This window comes from Spermophilus citellus, assembly GCF_964194105.1.
Source record: "Spermophilus citellus genome assembly, chromosome: 9".
NCBI classification, from domain to species: Eukaryota; Metazoa; Chordata; class Mammalia; order Rodentia; family Sciuridae; genus Spermophilus; species Spermophilus citellus.
This window is the reverse complement of record NC_138191.1, coordinates 81,567,382-81,589,937: the sequence shown is the minus strand read 5'-3', so window position 1 is coordinate 81,589,937 and position 22,556 is coordinate 81,567,382. Positions and strand designations below refer to the sequence as shown.

Below are 22,556 nucleotides of genomic sequence, written 5' to 3'. Positions count from 1 at the left end.
AGAATGGTAAACAGTACCCAGAGATCTTTCCATCATATTGAATTTAGTTCAATTTGTTAGTTTGCACTCTGAATAAATTTGCACATCAAAATTCTTCATTATATCATCTATGATTCCTGTCACTCCTCCTGTTTGAAACTCTCTTCAAAAATTACCTGAGGGGCTGGTGCTGTGACTCAGCAGTAGTGCACTTGCCTGGCATGTGTGAGGCACTGGGTTCAGTTCTCAGCACTGCATATAAATAAATAAAGCTCTGTCAACAACTAAAAAAAAATTTTTTTTAATTACCTGAGAAATTTTGAGTCCTGTCACCAAAAATATCACTTGTAGAATTGATAAAACTTCACTGAGAATTAAGATAAATCCAGAAACATGATAATTAGACTAATATGTAAAAACTAAAGTATGCACTAATTTGCAATAAAAAATTATCTCACCTTTTTCTTACCAAGATCTTGCCCTTTTTTTGCCTTTTAAGCAAAGTTCAGGAGAAAATGTCAACTTTAACTTTTATTTAACTAGCAAACATATTAATCTTTTTCCCATCTAGGAGGAAAGGACGATAATCCTTGCATACCTCATAGAGTAGTTCTGCAAATTAACTAAGACCATGATGTAAAATACTTAACACAGTGCCTATCATATACATGTTAAATTAATGGTAACTATTTACAATATTTATATTTTGGATAAAATTTGTGTTAATTTGGAAAAAGCTAACTTTCTTTTTTAATTTAAATTAAATATATTTTAACTGATTAATGAAAACAAAAAATTATACATATCAATAGAGTACCATGTGATGTTTCAATATATGCACACGTTGTGTAATGTTTAACTCTGGTTGAATATATCTGTCTCCCCAAACATATTTCACTTCTTTAAAATCCTTTCTTCTAGCTTTTGAAATGTGCAATTCATTATTATTATCTATAGTCATGCAATTGTGCACTAATACACTGAAATGTTTACTCCTACCTCACTGTAACTTAGCACCTTTTGGTTAGCTGACCCTCCCCTCTAATTTACATTTAGCTTTGTCCTTTGAACAGGTTGTTAGTGAGACCAAGGTCATGATTTAGCATCTTTTGAATTAGTTATCCTGGATGCAGAATAGTTTCTTCATCTGGAGAGTTATCATGAAAACTTATAGGGAAAACCATGAAGATGAATCACAGCAACCTAAAATATCAGCCATAATCCTAGTGAAGAGTAAGTAAGTTCAGGGATTGGTGGATTTTCAGAAGTTAGAACGTGCAGAAGTTTGTTGACAAATCTTTAACTGCAGAAACATGGGTACTTGCGTGAGATTTGCTGATTGGCTGATTCTCAGGAGCAGTTTCTAAAGCAAATTGTAAGTGATTGATTATATTAGGTTTAAAACTGATTTTTTTTCTGCTAGTTGTTTGTTTCTATGCTCAAAGAAAAATCATACCTTTACTCAGCAGATAACTTTTTATTCTCATTGCATTATTATTTGTTACATGCCAAGCAATACCTAATAGGCTCAATATATCATAATATCTGTAATCCTCACAATATTCTATTAGGACCTTATTATTATTATCTACAGTTTTCATGTGATAAGCTTAATAACTTTGCTTAGGATTGCATAACTAAAAAATAACTGAGCAAGGAATGAATCACAGGTTCATCCAACTCCAAATATTGTGGCTATCTATACTGCTTGTATTATTCTTTTAAAACTAACTCCTGGCATTTCTATAACTACCTTCATTTCTATAATTTTGCTATTTCAAGAATGCTATTTAAATGAAATCACATAATACATAACTTTTAGGTTATATTGAAAGTTTTTATGTGAATTTAAATTCCTAGAACTTCTTAAGTTCCTGGGGGGAGGGGGGGGGAATGCCCTGGAACACAGTTAGTGGATCATATGGTACTTGTATGTTAGTTTGGGGGGAATTATTAAACACTTTTACAGAGTGACTCCACCATTCAACATTTCCACTAGCAAATGTGTAAGTGATCCAGTTTCTCCCCAACATCTCCAGCATTTGGTGTTATCACTGTTTTGCTTCAGTCTTTCTAATAAATGTGTAGTAACATCTAACCACTATTTTAAATTAAATTTCCATTATAGCTAATGATGTTGAGCACCTTTTAATATGCTAATTTGTCTCTGTCTATATATTCTCTTTAATGAAATAGCTCTTTATATGTTCTGCCCATGTTCTAAGTATATTGTTTACCTTTTTATTATTGGGTTTAAGAGTTTTGTTATATAATCTAAATACTATCCTTTGTCATATGTGTTGTTTGCAAATATTTTCAGCACTTCGGTGGCTTGTCTTTTCAATTTCTTAACATTTAAGTCTGTGTTTTATTTGAGTTAATTTTTATATGTGGTATGAGAGAGACATGGGCTCATTTATTTTGACTATGGATGTCCAACTGGACCAGTATCCTTTGTTGTAAATAGTCTTTCCTCTTTTCCTCTGTTTGAATTGCTTTTGCAACTTTAAAATCATTTGGACACATTGTTTGGGTCTATTTGTGGATTTTCTATTTGATTCCATTGGTTTATGTGATGCTTCTTATGCAAATACCACAGTCTTGATTATCATTGGAACTACAATAAACTTGAAATCACATTGATTCTTCCCACTTTACACTTCTTTTTCAAAATTGTTTGATCATTCTCCTTTCATGTCTTTCTAAATGTCAGAATAAAATGTGTTTCATAGGAATTCACTAAACCAGTATATCAATTTGGAGAAAAACTTTTCAAGTCTTTGAATCTGTAAATATGGTATACTCTCCATTTATTAAAAGCTTCTTGATTGTCTTCATCAGCACTGTATATTTGCAGCCTGTAAGTCCTATACAAGTTTTGCCTAATATTTATTCCTAAGTACTTTACATTTTTGAGTGATTATACATGGTATTACATTTTAAATTTCAGTCTCTATTTATTCATTGCTAGCATGCATTAATCCACTTGACTTTTGAATGTTTATCTGTGTCCTGCAACCTTGCTAATCTCACTTGTAAAATTCTAGATTTTTTGTTAATTCTTTTAAATTTTTTTTCTGTAGAAAAGCATGTCATCTACAAATAAGGATGGTATATTTCTTCTTTTTCAAACTGTATTGCCTTTTTTTTCTGTTGCCTTATTTCAGACAAACTTCTAGCATTAAATAAGAACTTGTGCATTGAGTAAGAATGGTGAGAGTAGACATTTATACCTTTTTCCTGATCTTAGTTCTAAAGTGCTTAGTTTTTCACCATTAAGTATGTTAGCTGCAAGTTTTTGTAGATGTATTTGTTAAATACAGGAAGCTCCCCTCGATTCAGGAGTAGTTTCTAATCCAGTCTGCCAACATCTATCTTTTGCTTTGTATATCTGACCCTTTAAATTTAAAGGAAGAATTGATACATTAAGATTTAGTTCCTCTTTCTCTGAGTGTTTTTAACCATAAATGAATGTTGAATCTTTCCAACATTTTTTTTTCTGTTTCCATTAATGTGATTTTTCTTTTATAGCCCGTTAGTATAGTGCATTACATTGATTAATCTTCAAGCTCTCTATCACTTGAATAAACATTACTTGGTCATGATGTATAATTCTTTTTATATATTGCTGAATTCTGTTTACCAATATTTTGTTAACATTTTCTTGAATCTATATTTATGAGTAATACTGGTCTCTGATTTTCTTTTCTTCCCTCCCTTCCTTCTGCTTTTCCTTCACCTCCTCCTTCTCCCTCTTTTGTTCTTCTGGGTTATACTACTTTCATAAAAATAAAATTGGAATAGATTCTCTCCTCTTCTGTTTTCTTGAAGAGAGTGTGTAGAATTGGTATTTTTAGTTAAATGTTTGATAGAATTCTCCAGTGAAATGATCTAGTCTCAGAGACTTCTTTTCTGGGAATTTTTAAATTACATTAATTTCATTTCTTGGTAATTTTAGGATTATTTATTTTATATTGGGTGAGTTGTAGTAGTTTGTGTTTTTCAAGGAAGTAGCTCATTTCATATGAATTGTCAAGTGTATGTGCGTACAGTTGTTTGTAGTTGTATCTTATTATAATGTCTTCGTTGGCTACAGTAATGTTCCCTGCTCCATTTTTTATTTTGGTACTTGGTCTTTTTTTTTTTTTGTATGTTGTACTTTTATTTGTATAACATTCAGTGTATTACTTTATTTCCCTAAAGATTTCCTCCTGGAACCATGGATTATTTTCAAGTGTGTTGTTTAGTTTCCAAGTCTTTGGAGAGTTTTCTTTTATCTTTCTGTTACTGATTTATAGCTTTATTTCATTGTGCTTGGGGAACACATTTTGTATGATTTCTGAATTATATTAAATTTGTTGTGATTCAGGATATGGTCTAACTTTATAAACATGTATGGAAACTTGAGGAAAATATGTTCTATAAGTAATAATTGGATATGGTTGGCTGATGATATTGTTGAATTCTTCTATGTTATTATATTCTTCATGAATTTTAGTTTAGCTTTCAATCACTTGTTCAGAGAAGGGTATTGAATTTTCAACTCTAATTTGGATTCATCTTTCCATTCAGTAAATTTTGCTCCATGTATTTATAGCTTTATTGTTTCATGGATACAATTTAGAATTACTATGCCTTCTTGATGAACTGACCCTTTATTCGTGACATAAAATTCTTCTCTGACTCTGGTGATATATTTTTGTTCTGAAATTTACTTTATATGGTACCACTATAGTAACTTCTTTTTTCCATTTATTAATATTTGCATAACATAATCTCTTGGATCCTTTTTACTTTCTGCCTATCTCATTATATGTGAACTGACTCCTTGAAGTCCACAAATGGATGCAATGTTTAATCCAGTATGCCCACATCTATCTTTTAGTTTGTATATCTGACCCTTTAAATTTAAAGGAAGAATTGATTCCTTAAGGTTGAAGTCTCATTTTAATTTTTTGTTTCTGGTTCTGCTTGTTTTGGTTTTCTGTTTCTTTTTCCTACTACCTGTGAGTTATTTGAACATTTTTTAAATTCCATTTTTATTTATCTATAGTATCCTTAGTATATCTCTTTATATAGCTTTTGTAGTGATTGCTTATGGTGAAATATACATATATAAAACTTTAAAAAATCTACTAGTGTCATTCACCAGTTCAAGTGAAATACAGAAATCCAGCTTTCTTCTATGTCTTTTCATCCTGTTCACCATATAATAGAATTATCTTAAATATTTCTTCTGTATACATACAGAGCTACATCAGGTAATGCCAGAATTAGTGCCATATTTTTTACTTCAATCATGAAGCATAATGTTGATCATTCAAGAAGGGAAGGAAAGCTCAATGTGTCTGCCCATATATTTGCTTACCATGTTCTTCCTTCCTAATGTCACTAAATTTCTCCTCTTACTATTTCCTCTCATTTGGACATTATATTAGGAGAGTTATGGTAGCAATAAATTGTCCTTGTTGCCCTTCATTAGTGAAAGTCTTGATTTCTCTTCCACTGTTGAAGAATATTACCACAGTTACAGGATCTGGGGCTAACAGATTTTTCCTTCTAACACTTGAAAATCATTATGCCACTTTCTTCTGTCATCCATGTTTTTGATGAGATTATCCACTATTGTTCATAAGGTTTTTCCTCTCTAGCTATGTTGTCATTTTTCCCTGGTTGCTTTAAGTATATTTTTTTACTTGTATTTAGTTTTTAGAATTTTAATTATGATTCATCTATGCTTGGATTCTTTGGGTTTATCCTATGGGAGTTGCTGCTTCTTGAAATTTCCATTTGTTTCTATTTTAAGTCTTCTATTTCTTTGCTGAGACTTACATTTTTTTCCTGATGAATTCTACTTTTCCATTTGTTTATATGTAAGTGTATTTAGACATTGAAACCTTTTCTTGATGACTTCCTTAAAATCAGATACTTGCAACATCTTTGTCCTCTCCATGTTGGCAATGACTGATTATCTTTTTTTCATTTGGTTTGAGATCTTCCTGACTCTTGGTGTGTTCAGTCATTTTCAACTGAAACCTGGACATTTTCACATTATGTTATTTCAGCTTCCTGTTTTAGCTGGTTTTCTCTGATACTATTTCAGCTGAGGAAGGGTAGGGTGCTGACTTGTTATTGAGTGGAGATGGAAGTCTGGTTTTCCCACTCAGCCTTCATTGACACCTGAGGCAAAAGCTCCTCAGTATTGATAAGTGGGGATGGGTTTCAATTGCCCACATAATTTCCACTGATACATTATCACTGGGTAATTTTGAATGTCCTGACTTGTTATTAGGCCTTTTCTCACACTACTCATTGAGAATTCACAAGCTGCCTTATTGCTTTGGGGTGAGCATGGAAGTCCAAGTACCTCTTGTGGTCTCCACTGACACCATTGGAGGAGAGGCTTTTACTAGTCACTGGGGATGAATGCTGTGGCACCTTGTTCAGATTTCCCTAATACCACTTTGGTGGGGATTTTGGTTTGCTTTGTTGCACTCTAATGAGGGTAGAATTTGAGGCTACCCACTTGGCCTTTGCTGACATTGTTGAAGTTGGGCTGTAGTTTTTTCTATGGTGTTAAGCAACAATATAAAAGGTAGTATCTAAAGCATCTGTTAGGCTACATCTTTCCTGATCCTTTGGCTAGAGAGAGCAGGTTTGTGCTTGTTTGGTTGGTTGATTGGTTACCCACTTCTTCTGTATATATAACCCAAGGAGACACCATCATATTGTACTTGGTCCCTAGGTCCCTTGCTGGCTTCCTTCTTCCATTTTCCAGTCTTTTTATGTGTGTCTATATATAATGTTTAAGTATCTTGTTAGATATAATACAGCAAACAGGGAGGAAATGCATCTATTCTATCCACATGGAAGCAGAAGTCCTACTAACTTGCTTTAAAACTTAGCCTGCATTTTAAAAATAAAAGGGAAGGTATACTGTAGAATACTTGGTATGAATAAAGAGTGATGACTGGGTTTTTGTTTGTTTGTTTGTTTGGTTGGTTGGTTTGGTTGGTTTTTGTTTTTGCTTTACAAAATGACTTATACTGACTTGTTTAAATGAGTCTGATTCCTTGAAAATAGTAACTTAGTTATCTTTTGGAGATGATTCTAGTTTGTTGACCTTGCTTCGAAATATTCCTGGGACTCTTTTGGAGTTAATTTTGGAAACTGAATCATGTTCTTTTGAACATTCTCAGTGACATATATTGTCACCCTTGGAGGCTGTTTAATTTTCGGAAGCAAGCTCTCGTGGTTCAGGAGCCAAGATGGGTAGTAAAACAAATGACCAAATTGGGTAATATGCTACACTTCTTAGTTTAACACTCTTCCAAAAGAACAGTGTGAACCAAGGCATTTTTATGGTGACAGAGCCAATGCTTTCATATCATAAAAAACCTCCCAAACACTTATTTTCCATAATAAGCCTTATTAACTTATGTCAGATGAATTTCACATGAAGTTGATTGAATTTGATACCACTTGGTATCAAATCAACATTTCTTCAGTTTTGAAATAAATCCTTCCTTGGGTCTAATGGATATTGGAGTTTTTCCCTGTAAACTTTGATAGTTTGTTTTGAGGACAACTTGAAAATACCTTACAGTATCACTGTTCTCCTCAAATACATGTTATCTTGTCCAACCTACCCTGGAAAATCCCAAACAAATGCCAAATCTTCTCTTTCCCCTGTTATAATTCAAAATGTATAGCACAGTCTTTACAGAAACCCTTGTGTTTCAATTCCTCTTTGGGGTGAGTCAGTATTCACCCTCTGCTTGAACAAATCCAGCCTCTGACATTTTCTGTTTTCATTAGTCCCTTGTACTTCATTGTAAATGTCCTTTTTACCTTTCTTAAGTCTTTGTGCAAAAAAAAAAAAAATCCTCTTCTTTGCAACCTCTCTGTTCCCTAATTGATCCCCCTAGATATTTATGTCCTTTATGTTTGTTCGACTATACAAATTTTAGTACTAATTCTTGGCTTGGTAGAGCAATAATTCCTCATCCCCATTTTTACAGCCTATAGCCCAGAAGAGTGAAAGAAATTCTGTTGCAAAAAAAAAAAAAAAAAATCACTTAACAGTATGTTCCTTCCATACTTTTTGTTTTGCCAAGCCATCTGAGAACATTTGCTTTGTTACTTCACAGGACCAGAAAGATCACTAAATACAAAAGCACAATCCTATCTGCTGAACTGTACAGCTTGAAATCACATGCACAGCATCCAAAAGAGCTAATAGACCTAATTCACCTCCTTTGGCAAATTCAAGAGCTGCTGAAAAAGTTGTATGTATTCTCCCTCCACAACTAGAACTTGTTTCTTTCCATGGTTGCTTTTCAGTTCACAGTTCAACTATGAGGTGAGGGTGCCAACTTGGAGGGAAAGGGTTGCAGTGTGATACAGTGTTTAAGAGTATAACCCTCATAGTCATACAGCCTTCACATGCTGGTCCTTCCAGTTTACTAGTTGTACAATTACTTGGATAAGTTTTTTAACCTCTCCTAACCTTGGTTTCCTTCTCAGTATAAATGAATAATAATAATTCCTTTGTAATGCTTTGTGAATATTACAAGAGGTAATATATTAAGATATTTTAGCACACTGTTTGGTACCAAGTGTTTGGATGGAAGCTATTATTTATTAAATGCAGTTACTGTGCCAGTCATTAAAAACACTAAATATGATATGATATTTTCCCTTCATTCAAAATTTGCATAGTCCTGAGTTCACATCAGAAGAAAAACAAACAGAATAATAGTGTGTATTGCAGTTCTATAATATAAAAAATTAGATTTTCATCCTTGAATTGACCATTACCAGATTAATCAGGAAAGTAGTAGTTAAGTAGTCATTATTGATTTTCTTGTTTAGATTATTTGTCAAGGAACCAAAGCTATGTTCTTGTTTCCTTCTAAGTTTGTCATGGTGCAAAAATCTTTGCTTATCAATGTGATCACTTTCAGTCACATTTCTAGTCCTCCTTCCATCCAGTGATTCAAGTACTGACTGAGACCCATGAATTATACCAGTGGGGGTGAGAAGTAGGTGTCAATCACAGACTGCTCAGTACCCAGTCAGCCTCACTGAACAGCCTCCACTCCCAACTCCTCTAACTGCAGATTATTTTTTTAACTATATAACTGTGAGTTCATTCAGAACAAAGCAGATCAAAATCTGATACTGGGTTTGACATGGGTACCTGTCCTACCGAACAAGAGAACATTGTAATAAGGAAAAACTTGACCAGAAAATTGTTTGCCCTGAAAAGTCTGCAACATGTCCTTTCATGAAAGTTTCTGAGAATTGAGAAATAGACATTTGTCTTTTATGAGGTTATCTGAATTGTATTTATGTGGTTATTGTGCTTTAATCACTGCATAAGTGTGTCAGACCACATTGGACTGAAAATTGTTTTCACATTGTTCTCGAATAGACTAAAATTCTTTTTTGCAACTTTTCCTCCAGTTTCTCATGACTGAAATATCTTAATGTCTCTGCATGTAGAAATCATAATACCAAGACAGCTGTTGTACATCTAAAATATAACCAACTATGTGTCTATTTTGCCCTATGTACTGCCAAATAATGATTTTGAATATTCTTTTGAAATGACTTCTTGAACTTCCTTCTTTAAACAATTTTCCATTCTCACTGTAATGTCTTCACTTTTTTATGTTAATCGTTAAGAACTTAAAAATAGTAAAAGAAATGTATAGAGTTCATTTTGAAGACTGTTCCAGATCTTGTGCCTCCACAGTCTACAAACACAGGAATTTAGCACATGATTAATTTTAATGTAGCATAGAGATTCCAAAAACTAAACTCTTTATTTAACAATGTAAAAAATTAATGCCATTGGTTATACTTACCTAAACAAGCTCATTATACACCTGTGTCATAAAACTTAACAATTCAATTCTTTTGCATCAGAATCAGGAAACAGGAAAAGGATGAAATTTGTAAACATAATGATACAAATGGAATCGTTTGTATGATCAATCATTTGATACAAATGGAATTTGTATCATTTTCCTCCTGATGTCATGTATTAGACATTTCTGTTATTTTTTAAGTCAAATAGCCAACTTAGAGCTCTGATTTATGTTTAGTGACTTCTTTTACTACTTGAGATTTCTCAGACTGAATTTTGTTCCCTTACAAAAGGGGTTAAAATGATCTTTGGCAAACCACCAGATGACTACAAATACATTTAACTCGACCTTGCTCCAATATTAACATTTTCACAAACCACAGTAGACAGACCCTTGCTGTTTCTTCATTATCCTTTCCAGCTGTGGCTGAAAGCCCAAATGATTCCACTTTACCCGAGAGGTATTCTGAACGTGTTTCCTACTTTAATCACATCCTTTCAGCACCAGGAGGCTTTGCCTGACAGATTATCTTCTCCACAGGCAGGCAGCCACATCCAGACTTTGATGGGGTCCCAAAGCCTGCAGCATCGCAGCCGGGAGCAGCAGCCATATGAAGGAAATATAAACAAAGTGACCATCCAGCAATTTCAGTCACCATTGCCTATTCAGATCCCCTCTTCACAGGCCACTCGGGGACCTCAGCCTGGACGGTGCTTAATTCAAACTAAAGGGCAAAGGAGTATGGATGGCTATCCAGAGCAGGTGAGAAGAATTGGTTTTTTTTTTCCTTTTCTTTTTAAATTATTGTTGGATTTTCAGGGAAATATGAAAAGTCCATGGTTTGCTTGCCCTTATTAATGTGGTTCAGGACACATAACGTCATCATCTTGAATGGGATGGAATACTCTTTGTAGGCATTTTATTGATTTTCAGTGGTTAAGGACTGTAACACCTAGGAATTTATGGTTAGTAAAATGCCCTTTCAACATCACATAGGAAAAAGGATGGGTCAAAATTGTTTTATCTTGTCTCACACCCAACTCCAGTTTAGCTCTACAGCTTTGGAATATTATAGAGAACCTTAGTGGGTGAGGTGTGTAGACCAAGGCCTCTGGGGTAATAGTGTAAAATGTTAGCTATTATTAGTTATTAATTATTAGTTATTAATCCTCCTTGTTTGTAGGTAAACACTTTCTAGAAGTTCAGGTTGTTGAACAGCATAGAGATAAAGCTTTGCTATAAGAACATTATAAAGAATATCTAGAAGAGAAATACTGCTGAAATGCTCCAAAAACTACTGATCAATGCCATGGAGCAAAAACTTTGCGGCTCTTCTGACCTATCTAAAATTGGGATATGCTTTTCCATAGTAGAATCTGCTTTTCTTCCTTAGCACCAGAAAACATAATCTTATCTATTGAATTATATTAAGCTTAGAAAGAAAGACAATAAGACCTTAAGACTCTCATAAAATTAATTTCTCTTATTTCATTTTTCACATAATTAGGCAAAGCTCCCATTGACTGTACTAACCCCTTAATATGGTTTTAAAAGGTTTATTCCTCACTCAAACTTTACATTTCACCCCACCATCTTTTCTAAACCTATCAGTCAAGATTACCTTCATTTCCAGTTTTTTCTTTATATTAAGGGCTAATCATTTGGATCCCACTTTCTTTAAACATTGCCTCTATTTCTTAATACTGAAACATGTATTAAGAATCACAGACTTTTTTTTCCAAGATAATTCTCTTCCTCTCCTTCCTTGAGCTAAGTCAAGCTGGATTTCACATATAATAACCAGATAGATGTTTATCATCAGCTAATGATGTGAGGTTTTTAATTCTCCAGAGATTCTAAAAATTTAATTTTTAGAATCTATGCTTTACCAAAGGCATCCTTTGGAACCATGCTTTACCAAAGGCATCCTAGAAAGTTAAAAAAATTCATATCTATTATCCCATAAATATTATAACCTCAACCCAGTTCTCTGATTTAGTTATTTTTTTTATTTTTGGTAGTTGTATATGGACAGAATGCCTTAATTTTGTTTATTTTTATTTTTTATACCTTTGTTTTATTGATATGTGGTGCTGAGGATTGAACCCAGTGCCCTGCACGTGCTAGGCAAGCACTCTACCGCTGAGCCCCAGCCCCAGCCCCTATTTTGTTTATTTTTATAAGGTGCATTGCCTCACACATTGCCTCCTGCTCTGTGTGACCTGTAATTGTGTACATGCAACTGTGTACAACTTAGAAAATCCATTTATAGAATTTATGGTATTGAGGTGCAAATTATTTGTGTCAAACTGAATTATGAATCCAGAGCTGCAATGTTTTTTGTTTTCTTGTGTGTGTGTGTGGTATTACTGTGATAACTGGAGAATAAAAATCTATGGGAAATCTTAACAAATAGCAATACTTTACAATGGGCAATATGAGATATGGAGATTCATTTGAAGTCATTTGAGGAAATAACATATATTAAAATCATTTAATACATATTTTCTAACTATCTTAATTAAGTTAATATATTTCATTTAAAATCTGTATTTTATTAGTGTGTATTAATTGTGAATATTAATGGAGTTCCATGTAATGTTTCAAGGCACGCATAGAGTGCTGATCAAGCAGAGCCTCTCTTTGTTTCCTCACCCCACTCCAGCTTCTCAACTCCTAGTAATCAATTTCTACATTCAAATCAGCTTTTTTTTTTTACTTCCACATATTAGTGCATGCAGTACTTGTTTTTCTGTGGCTGGCTTATTTTACTTAACACAGTGTCCTCCATTTCCATCCATTTTGCTGCAAATCACAGGGTTTCATTTTTCTTTAGGACTGAATAATATTCCATGTGTATACAAACCACTTCTCTTTACCCATTTATCTGCTGATGGGCACCTAGGTTGATTCCTTAACTATTGTGAGTAGTTCTGCAATAAACATGGGAGTGCAGGTTTCTCTTCGATATGCTCATTTCATTTCCTTTGAATTCATACCCCAAAGTGGGACAGCTGTATTACGTGGTAGATGTATTTTAGTTTTTTAAGGAACCTCCATACTGTTCTCCATATATTACACTAAAAGACATACCCACCCTACATTATAGGACAGTTCTTTTCCCTCCACATCCTAACATTTGTTATTATTTTTTAATAACAGTCATTCTAACCAGGATGAGATGACAACTCACTGAAGTTTTGAAAAAAAAAACTGTAATTTAATAAAAGAAATCTTTCCAAGTTTTTATTTTTATATCACTTAACATGATGTGAACTATCAAATACCTGTCCCTGCCCTTGTTCCTACCAGACCCACTTCTTTCCAGAGTTATCCATACCATTAATGATTCTTCTACTGACCATTTTGCTATGACCAAAAATCCTTGATTCCCCTTTCTTATGGCCCACGTCCATTTCAAAGCAATTCCATCCAAATATATCCTGAATCCACCCTTCTCATCACCTGTACCACCACCTTAGTTGGCCATAACCTAACCTCTAACTACTGCCAAAACCTCCTAATTGCTTTCTTTTCTTCCAGTTTACTACTCTTTTATTTATTCTCCACTGTCAGTTATTTTTTTCAAAATATGAACCATATCATATCACTCTTCTGCTTAAAACCCTCCATTGGATTCCCAAATTTCTGAATAAATTCCAAATCCTATATTACAGTGTCCCTACAGATCTGACCTCTGCCTACCCCTTCCTTGGGTCTTTCCTTAGCTGTTCTCTGTCCTACCGATCTTATTTTTTAACAGCTTTATTGATAGAATTTACATACCCTAAAGTTCACCTGTTCAATATATACCAGTAATTTAATTTTTGTCTTATTTATGCAGTTGGGCAACCATCATTGCAAACTAATTTTATAATGTTATCAGCGTTCTAAAAAGGATCCTTGCACTCACTAGCACTTTCAATATTCCTTCCCTCTAGCCTAGCCATCCACTCATCTACTTTGTCTCTGAATAGAATTGTCCTATTCTGGACAATTAATATAAATGAGATCATGCAATATGTGTTTGTGTGTGTGTGTGTGTGTGTGTGACTTGTTTCTCTCACTGCACATGATGTACTCATTGTAGCTTGTATCAATCCTTCATTGCTTACCATGGCCAAATAATATTCCATTGTATAGATATACCATATTTTGCTTATATATTTATCAGTTGATGGACATTTGGGTTGTTTCTATTTTTCACTTTTTAGGAATAATGCTGCTATGATCATTCATGTACAGATTTGTATGTTCTCATGTTTCTTGGATAGATAAATATGAGTGAAATTTCCAGGTCATATGGAAATTATATTTATCATTCTGAGGAACAGCTAAATTTCTAAAGTAGCTACAACATACATTGCCAGTAGCAATAAATGACTGTTCCAGTTTCTCTACATGCCTACCAATACTAGCGACTTTTATTATAGGCATCCTATGAAATAGTATGTCATTGTGATTTTGATTTACATTTCCATGATGACTAGAATTTCACACAGTGTAAAATATTTAGGTTCGAGTTGTTTTACTTCCCAAGAGGATTTTAAAACAAGTGTATTGTTTCTTTAAAAAAAAAAGTAATAGGAAAGAAAGTCTTCTTTGATATTTGCAACTAAGCAAGGCTCTCCTATATATTTTTTTAACCACCTGAGACATTTGATTGCAAGGACTCAACTCAATAAGACTTATGCCAAAAGAGAATGTTTTGACTCATGTAAACTGAAACTGCAAGGATAGGCAGGTCTCAGAGAAGATAATACAGGCTCACTGGAAGTCTGGACTTCTGTTTCCATGGGTTGGTTCCTGTGTCAAAAAGACTCTCCTCATGCTTGAAAGATAGCTGTAAGAGTTTCAAATCTCTTACAAAAACTAGCAAGTTTCAAAACTAGCAAGAAGTAGCAAGATTTCTTTCCTGGAAATCTTAATAGGCTTCTCATTCCTCCTTTGTGATTGGGTTACTTGCCCATCCTGTAAACAATCACATTTTTTACTTTGTTTTAGGTCTAGATAACGTGACTCATCCAAAGCATACAGGCTGAGAATATGGGAGTGAATGGTTCTTCAAACAGATTAAGGTAGACCAATGAATGGATCTTAGTTAGCAAAAACAAGTACACAGTAAAAGTTTATAATACATACAGCTGAGAAAGAGAATGGCCACTAGGAAATCAATTTATCATAGTATCACCAGATAATTTTCTGTAATATTTCCCTAATCCTGAATTATACCTCCCAAAACACACACACACACACACACACACACACACACATTTCCTTTATTCTTGCTGTGAGGTTTTAGATCATCATGGGACCAAGTCAGAGCACTGGCTTCTACATAGATTATGACCTCACCAGGCCTTACTGTGACACAGTAATCCATTTTATCATGAAGGTCTCCATAAAATAAGACCCAGTATTTTAATTAAAGTAAGATTAACACAGACCAGAAATTTCAAGTGAAAGGAAGTAATAGAAAGAGATGCTAAAGGAAGAAAATGCACCCTTGATTGCTTAACCAAAAATTTCATTCTCTGTTGTCAGAAGAAAATTGAAATATTGATTGTCCCTAATAAGCTATTTATTAGACTCCTAGACTTGACCTTTTGCTAGAATGCTCCTGTCCTCTTTGCAAATCCTCTTTGATTTCAGACTGCTTCTTGGCTGGGAGGTATTCTCTCTCTTAACATTTTATGGCCTCTCTGGGCCTTGGCAGACAGGTGGAACTCCTTATATGTGAGATGAATACTCTTCCTGACATGCTTTATGAGACCCAGTAGTCACAGCACAACCTATTAGCCATACCTTAGCATGCCCAAGAGTAGTCTAGCTTCAGATAAGAATTTATGTTTGTCATATTTATAAAACCACAGTGTCATCTTTATTATTTCTATTATTAAAAAATATATTGAGACAGTTCTTCAAATACTTGGCACATATGAAATTTGTTTTCCTTAGATTTTTAGTGCCTTCAAGATTTACAGTAATATAAAATAGATATAGTCACTACCTTGAAAAAAAATGACTGGAAAAAACTCTCAGCAATTTCTGTGTAAATGAAATCTGTTGCATTTGTTTCTTTTCGGGTTTTAGAGTGGCCTGGGGAAAGCAAGGAGTACGTATACCTTCCCGTGTTGTGCAACATGAGATTTTTCACATGAGAAAGATATAACCCCAATTTTAAATAATTTAATTAGAAATACATAGATGGGCAGACACAAAAGAAAAATGTTTTAAGCATATTGGTTGCTTTCTTCTCATTTTCCAATTAACAAACAATAAAAAGAAAGGTAAACTAATATATTGAATGAAGCTAAAATATGTCAGCTAAATCAAGCTATTATATGTTTATAAGCATAGACTGTGAGCCATATAAACATAACCTATTATAAATTGTAGTTGCTACTATTCTATTATTACTAGTTTTAACAAATCTAGTGCAATTGAAAGAAAAGTTGTAATTAACTGTATCTTTACACAGAAAAGATGAGCCATTGAGAGGCTGAGGCAGCATCATTGCAAGTTCAAGGACAGCCTGGGCAACTTAAGGAGACAATGTTTCAAAATTTAAAAAAAAAAATCTACTCAGGATGTAGCTCAGTAGTACAGCACTTCTAGATTCAATCCTCAGTGCTGTAAAAAAAAAAAAAAGATATGAAAGATTACTTTTAGTAATCGCTTTTACCCATACTTTAGAAATTTTACTAATGACTATGACTCTACCATAAAAAATCACATTATTATAAATGACTTTTTGCTTTTGCGTTGCAAGTGAACTATGTAATAAACATTATATTTACTATTATGAACTATGACAATGAATTACAGATAGTCACATTAAGGAGACAAGCCAAATGAATCTAGTTTCCAGTGACTCACGATATGTGCTAATTAAGTCAGGAACAGGATTTATGTTTACCTTGAACTGCCTAAGAGGTAGGGATTAAAAGATACCTTGAAAATAAAAACACAGAATGTTTTGGGCATTTGCATTAAACTAATTACTAGGCTAAGCAAGAATGTCAGGAGAAAACTTTAAGCTTCTTAAGAAAGCAAATATTTCCAATCATCTTTAAGAATGTTTCCAGGGGCTGGAGATGTGGCTCAAGCGGTAGCGCGCTCGCCTGGCATGCGTGTGGCCCGGGTTCGATCCTCAGCACCACATACAAGCAAAGATGTTGTGTCCGCCGAAAAAACTAAAAAATAAATAAAATTCTCTCTCTCTCTCTCTCTCTCTCTCTCTTAAAAAAAAAAAAGAATGTTTCCAGTATATGTTTATATAAATACAAAATATATGCTAATGTGTTTCTTTTTATTTTTTCTTAATTATTAATCTTTTGCCTGCAAACCTCTGTAACACTTGATTCACCTTATTCCAGTACTTATTCTGTACTTAAAATGTATCAGAGTTTTTTTTTTTTCTTTATGTAACCAAGCCTCTTGGTCCCAAGGCTTTCAATCATCTGGGCTCATTCTGTCCCACTTTATATGCAGAGCTAGCATTTTTACCACAGCTCACATATGTTCCCAGTTCAGGATCACCAGGAATTCTCTAGGTTATCCCTGGCACTGATTGCCTTTCTACTGAATTCTTGATCTGGTCTGTATTGACTTTAATGATTGATAACATTTTTACTGTAGCCTTACTCCAAGGCAATTCTACTCCTAATGCCGTTATTCCCCTTGGTACTATAAAACGCAAGGCTCCAGTGTTTAACAGGCTTGTACAGATGATTTGGGGTGTGGGGGCAGGTGAATAACACAACACAGAATGTTAGAATACTTGCCCTCAGAGTCCTGAACACCTATTTTAACATTCCCTGTCATAATCAATATCTCCATATTCTTTCTCAAAAAGATATTTATTTTTTAGTTTTAGGTGGACACAACATCTTTATTTTATTTTTGATGTGGTGCTAAGGATCGAACCCAGTGCCCCACGCATGCTAGGCAAGCACTGTACCACTTCAGCCACAACCCAGCCCAATATCTCCATATTCCTGAACTCTTTCTTTGACTTCTTCACAATGTCTACTTTCTTCCAAGGTACTTAACTCCTACTCCAGAAGCTGCTGCCGAGTCTGAAACTATTTACTGAGCACCTCATTCCTCCCATTTCACCTTCACTCCAGCTATAGCCTGTTTCTCTAAAACCCTAATATTCCTGAATAATATAATAATCTATTAAGGAGAAGAACTATACTACCTTACTAGAAAGCAGGAGTACCTTATCCTCACTCTGCATTTGAGAGCTTTCTTCCAATTATCCCTGCTATTCATTCTAATTAACTAAATACATGTGCATTTATGATAGGTTGGTAAAATAATGCATGATCTCTTAAATGTTTATAAGACTTTTGATTTTTAAAACCTACTAATCAAAATTCATTTATACAGATGGTAATAAATAAGTGCATAAAGATGTCTACTTACCTAGGTAATTTTAAGTTATTTTCATCATAACTGTTATATAAACACCCAACAAATTTTGTCAGTTTACACAGGTCAATATAGATGATCCTAAGAACTTAGTGCAATATGAATCTTTTCTACTTGGATGAAGTTATTTGAAAACATTTAGCTTTGATAACTATTTGATTACTCTTTTTTAACCTTTTTTTACATAGTTTTGTGTGAGAATAGAAAAGAATCCTGGCCTTGGATTTAGTATCAGTGGTGGAATTAGTGGACAAGGAAATCCATTCAAACCTTCTGACAAGGTAAGAATGAATTTTTCTAAAAAAATACAAGTATATACTTATTAAGTTTAGAAAAATTACATAATTATAAGTTTATAAGATTATTGTACAAAATATGTTCTTCTGATTCTATGATAAATGAAACTGCTATATAGATGGGAAGGAAAATTGCTTTCCATGTATAAAGGAAAGAAGTTCATATTAAGAAGATTAAATTTCTTATTGACAATTTTAATTTAAGAATACTGTCCTCTACTGTGATAATGAAGGTTAGAAAAAGATTTTAAGTGTTTTTACTGTGCTTTAATAAGCTAGCTGCTAAGTCAGAAAGTTTTTCAGTACATGGAAAAAAAAGAATCCATTCTAATACTTGACAAATAAAAAGGATAAGAAAAAATACATATTTAAGCTTTCTATTTGAAAGGAAAAGGATTTTGGTGTTTGCTGGCTTTTCCTTCAAATTGTATTATTTATGGAAATAAAAGATATGTAGGTAATTCCTAAAAATTTGTTTCCAAATGTTTGCTTGTAAATCACTTTATTATTTAGGAAAATGATTTCTCACAGTAACAGGATGATTACATAATGATTCAGTGCCAGGCCAAGCTGACTGACATCTCTTCAGCTCTTCAGGCTTGTAAAGAATTTCATTAGTAAAATTGTAGAACTGAAAAACACAGAAAATAACATTTTAAATGAGAAAACTAGAATTAGCATTCACAGAAGCGCCGGATACTCCACTCACGCTTAACCCTGCTTGTCACCCATGGGAGAAAGGCACACTCCCACCCAGCTCTAACCTCAACCATTGCCTAGGCATCCAACATGCTCCCCACACCCACTGTGGCCTGTGTAATCCCAGTGTAGACTTTCTGACTCCTAAATTAAAAGTGTTTACCCTGAGCTATATAACCTGCCATCCATGTTTAGTACTCTTGGCTCTGAATCGATTAGTGATTATAATTTGATGATAATTAAGATGATGTGACTTTTGACCCCATCAAATTTAACCACATTAAGTGACATCATAAAACTTTAAGATGATAAAAAAAAAGCTAGAAATTACATTTGAACATATTTCTACAGGCTCTTAACTTACCTGTGAGTTACCTGGTCCAGCCTCTTTCAACTCACCATTACTATAAAAGCAATTCACAGATCAATTTCTGATCATGAAACCTGATTCTAAAAAAGAAACAAAAACAAAGAAAACCTCTTAGATGCCTCCATTCCAGAGATATCTGAAGCCTGAAACAGGACCTTTAATCCATATTTTCCCAGACATCTTATTTCTTATACTCTTCCTGCCTTTCTTCCTTCCCTGCCTGGAGAGGAAGGACAGAAGAACTTAGACCAAAAGGAGGATTTGATTCCACTATTATATGTATTAGGAGGAAGGGACTAGAAAAAAAATTTCCAGTGACCTTTGGAGATGGACATGCCTTTGGTCACCAACTGGGGCAACAATTCACATTTAAGGATGTGTATGAGGCAGCCCTATGTAATTAGGAGAACATCAACTGCATCTACTACACATTTATGTCCACTTTGAACTATGTGGAGGATAACCATTGGTTTAGTATAATTAAAATATTCAATGGTTTAGTTGTATAATTTAATTGTAGTAAGTTATTAGTAAATCTTAAGACAAAAAGCATAAGTTTGAAATTGTCAGAAACATATGATGATATGCTTAAAAACCCCAAATCATTATGTCTTATTCATCTTAATTTTTCTTTTCGTCTCTGGTTTTACATCCCTTCCATAAATTCTTTCAATGAAAAGTTAACAAACTGATCATTCTTAAGATAGTTAAAATTAAAGGACATACTTTCCTCTTTTTTCTCACCAGCAATAACTCTTTTCACTGTATGTTTAGAAATACAGAATAATATTTTAAAGTTAAGAATGAACATATTACTTAATAATAAAATGTCAGAATACTGTTGCAATTCTTCTGTTTTCAACAGAGGGGGACTAGATCTGAGATGTTCAAATCATTGCCTATAATTCTTCCACTGTGAAGAATACAAACACTTTATAACTATTCATTTGATTTCTCATTTCTAACTTTTTTTTTGTACTGGAGATTGAACACAGGGGTGCTCAACCATTGAACTGCATAGCCAGTCCTTTTTCTTTTTTATGTCTTATTTTCTTTTTTATTTTGAGTCCTTTTTTTGCTAAGTTTCTCAGGCTGGCCTGGAATTTGTAGTCCTTCTTCCTCAGTCTCCCTATTCCCTGAGATTACAGGCACTTGTCACTGGGCCTAGCTGTCATTGGTAACTTGTATGATTCTAGTGAGACTGAACTTTGTCTGTGATCTTATAATTTGCTCTTCTGTTTACATATAACAGAGAGCTTGAATTGTATAATGTTTCCATTGAAAGATTTCCACTCAAAAGCACTTTTATTTGCTGGCTGATTACACTCTAAAACACTTTACAATCTGAAAAGTGAATCTCTATTGTTGCAAAATTGAGAGTCTAGAATTTCCAAAACTACACAAATCTCATTACTGCTCAATTCATTGGCCAAACATATGGTAGATAGCTGGTTAACAAAGTCCAGAGGCTCTAAAGACATTGGCTCTGAAAATGTATGCAAGAATTTAGTTTATTCATAAGGAAATGGATTAATCTCTTGGAAAATCCAGTTGCATTTCTTTAGTTCCAGTGCCCCATTCTTATTGTGGTTACATAAAATTTAGAGTTAAATCCAGAGCCTATATCTACCCTCAAAATAACAACCAGTAAAAAATAAATAAATGAGCTAAAACATTCCTCTCTCCAATATTGAAAACAGATTTTTTTTCATTAGTTGTCCAATTTACAGCACGAGGTGAGAAGAAACAAATTATACAGATGTCTAACTTCAGTAGCTACTACCTGAGTCTGAGTAGAAGCTCTATAAGGAGCGTAGTTACACAAAAGTTTAAGCTGCAATATGGTACATACTCTTCCAATAAACAAATAGTAGATTAGCAATTCTCAGAAGCTCAGAAGTATTATTTACTTACTGTTCATGAGTGTTTAAATGCTTTACCTCTCAAAATTTTAAATATCGAAGAACATCTGAATATCTTAGAGGCATTGAGGGCTTTCTATAATAAAGTTATCAATAAAAAATTTATTTTGTTCTCTTCATTATTGCTGATGGGAACCACTGTTTCATCCACATACCAAGGATCAGTGTGAAACAGCATCCAGACTGATCACATCCACACAGGGAAAACTTGAATGGTCATCCCACGAGGCTGAAAGGAGACTAGGTCAAAAATGAGCTTTGTCTGGGCTAAGTGGTGCATGCCTATAATGCAAGTGGCTCAGGAGGCTGAGGCAGATTTCAAGTTCAAAGCCACCCCCAGCAACTTAGCAAAACCCTGTCTCAAATAAAACATAAAAAGGGCTGGGGATGCGGTTAAGCACCCCTAGGTTCGATCCCTAGTACCAAAAAAACAAACAAAAACAGTGAGCTCTTTTGTTCATTCTAGAAGAAGTTCTGATCTAAATTCTGGGTTACTATAAGATTAATGCAAAACAAAAACAACCGAACGAACCAAAAAATCCACTTGAGATAGCCAAAAAATTAACTGAGGCTTTAGGAAGGATTCAGGATTAAACCACATATGCCACACTATTTTTTACCAGACTTCAAGAATAGAGAACAGCATCTGGTAGCAAACTTAACTCCCTTCTAAGACCAAAGGCAGTCCTAACCAAATATGGTCTCGCTGGGTTCAAAGAATAGAGTACAATTAGCCCTGCCATTGATACAGTCAGAACAATATTTAGTAGTTGAAAAAAAAAAACACTTTACTCATCATGGAGTTCATTATTTTGGAGTCCATCTACCATTGTAAACTGCTTTCACATACAAGGAAGAGAAAGCAGTAGAGCAATGGAAATGGCCATGGGTGATGCATCCCTTCCTCTCTCCATGTCATGGGTGGAAGCCAAAGTCTGGTTTATTACAGTACAGAAACATTGCTATTAGGGTGGCA

At 34.0% G+C, this 22,556-nt stretch overlaps 1 protein-coding gene across 3 annotated transcripts in view; it reads left to right on the top strand.

Moving 5' to 3' along the window:
* Positions 1 to 22,556, top strand: part of LRRC7 (leucine rich repeat containing 7) — a gene marked incomplete at both ends in the record, with an annotated part of 429,491 nt that overhangs the window by 375,078 nt on the left and 31,857 nt on the right. For all 3 annotated transcript variants that reach the window (XM_081308133.1, XM_081308135.1, XM_081308134.1), the window contains 2 exons: positions 10,395 to 10,616; positions 18,482 to 18,574. In XM_081308133.1, the coding sequence (XP_081164259.1) occupies positions 10,395 to 10,616; positions 18,482 to 18,574 (315 nt within the window). The remainder of the gene's footprint in view (positions 1 to 10,394; positions 10,617 to 18,481; positions 18,575 to 22,556) is intronic.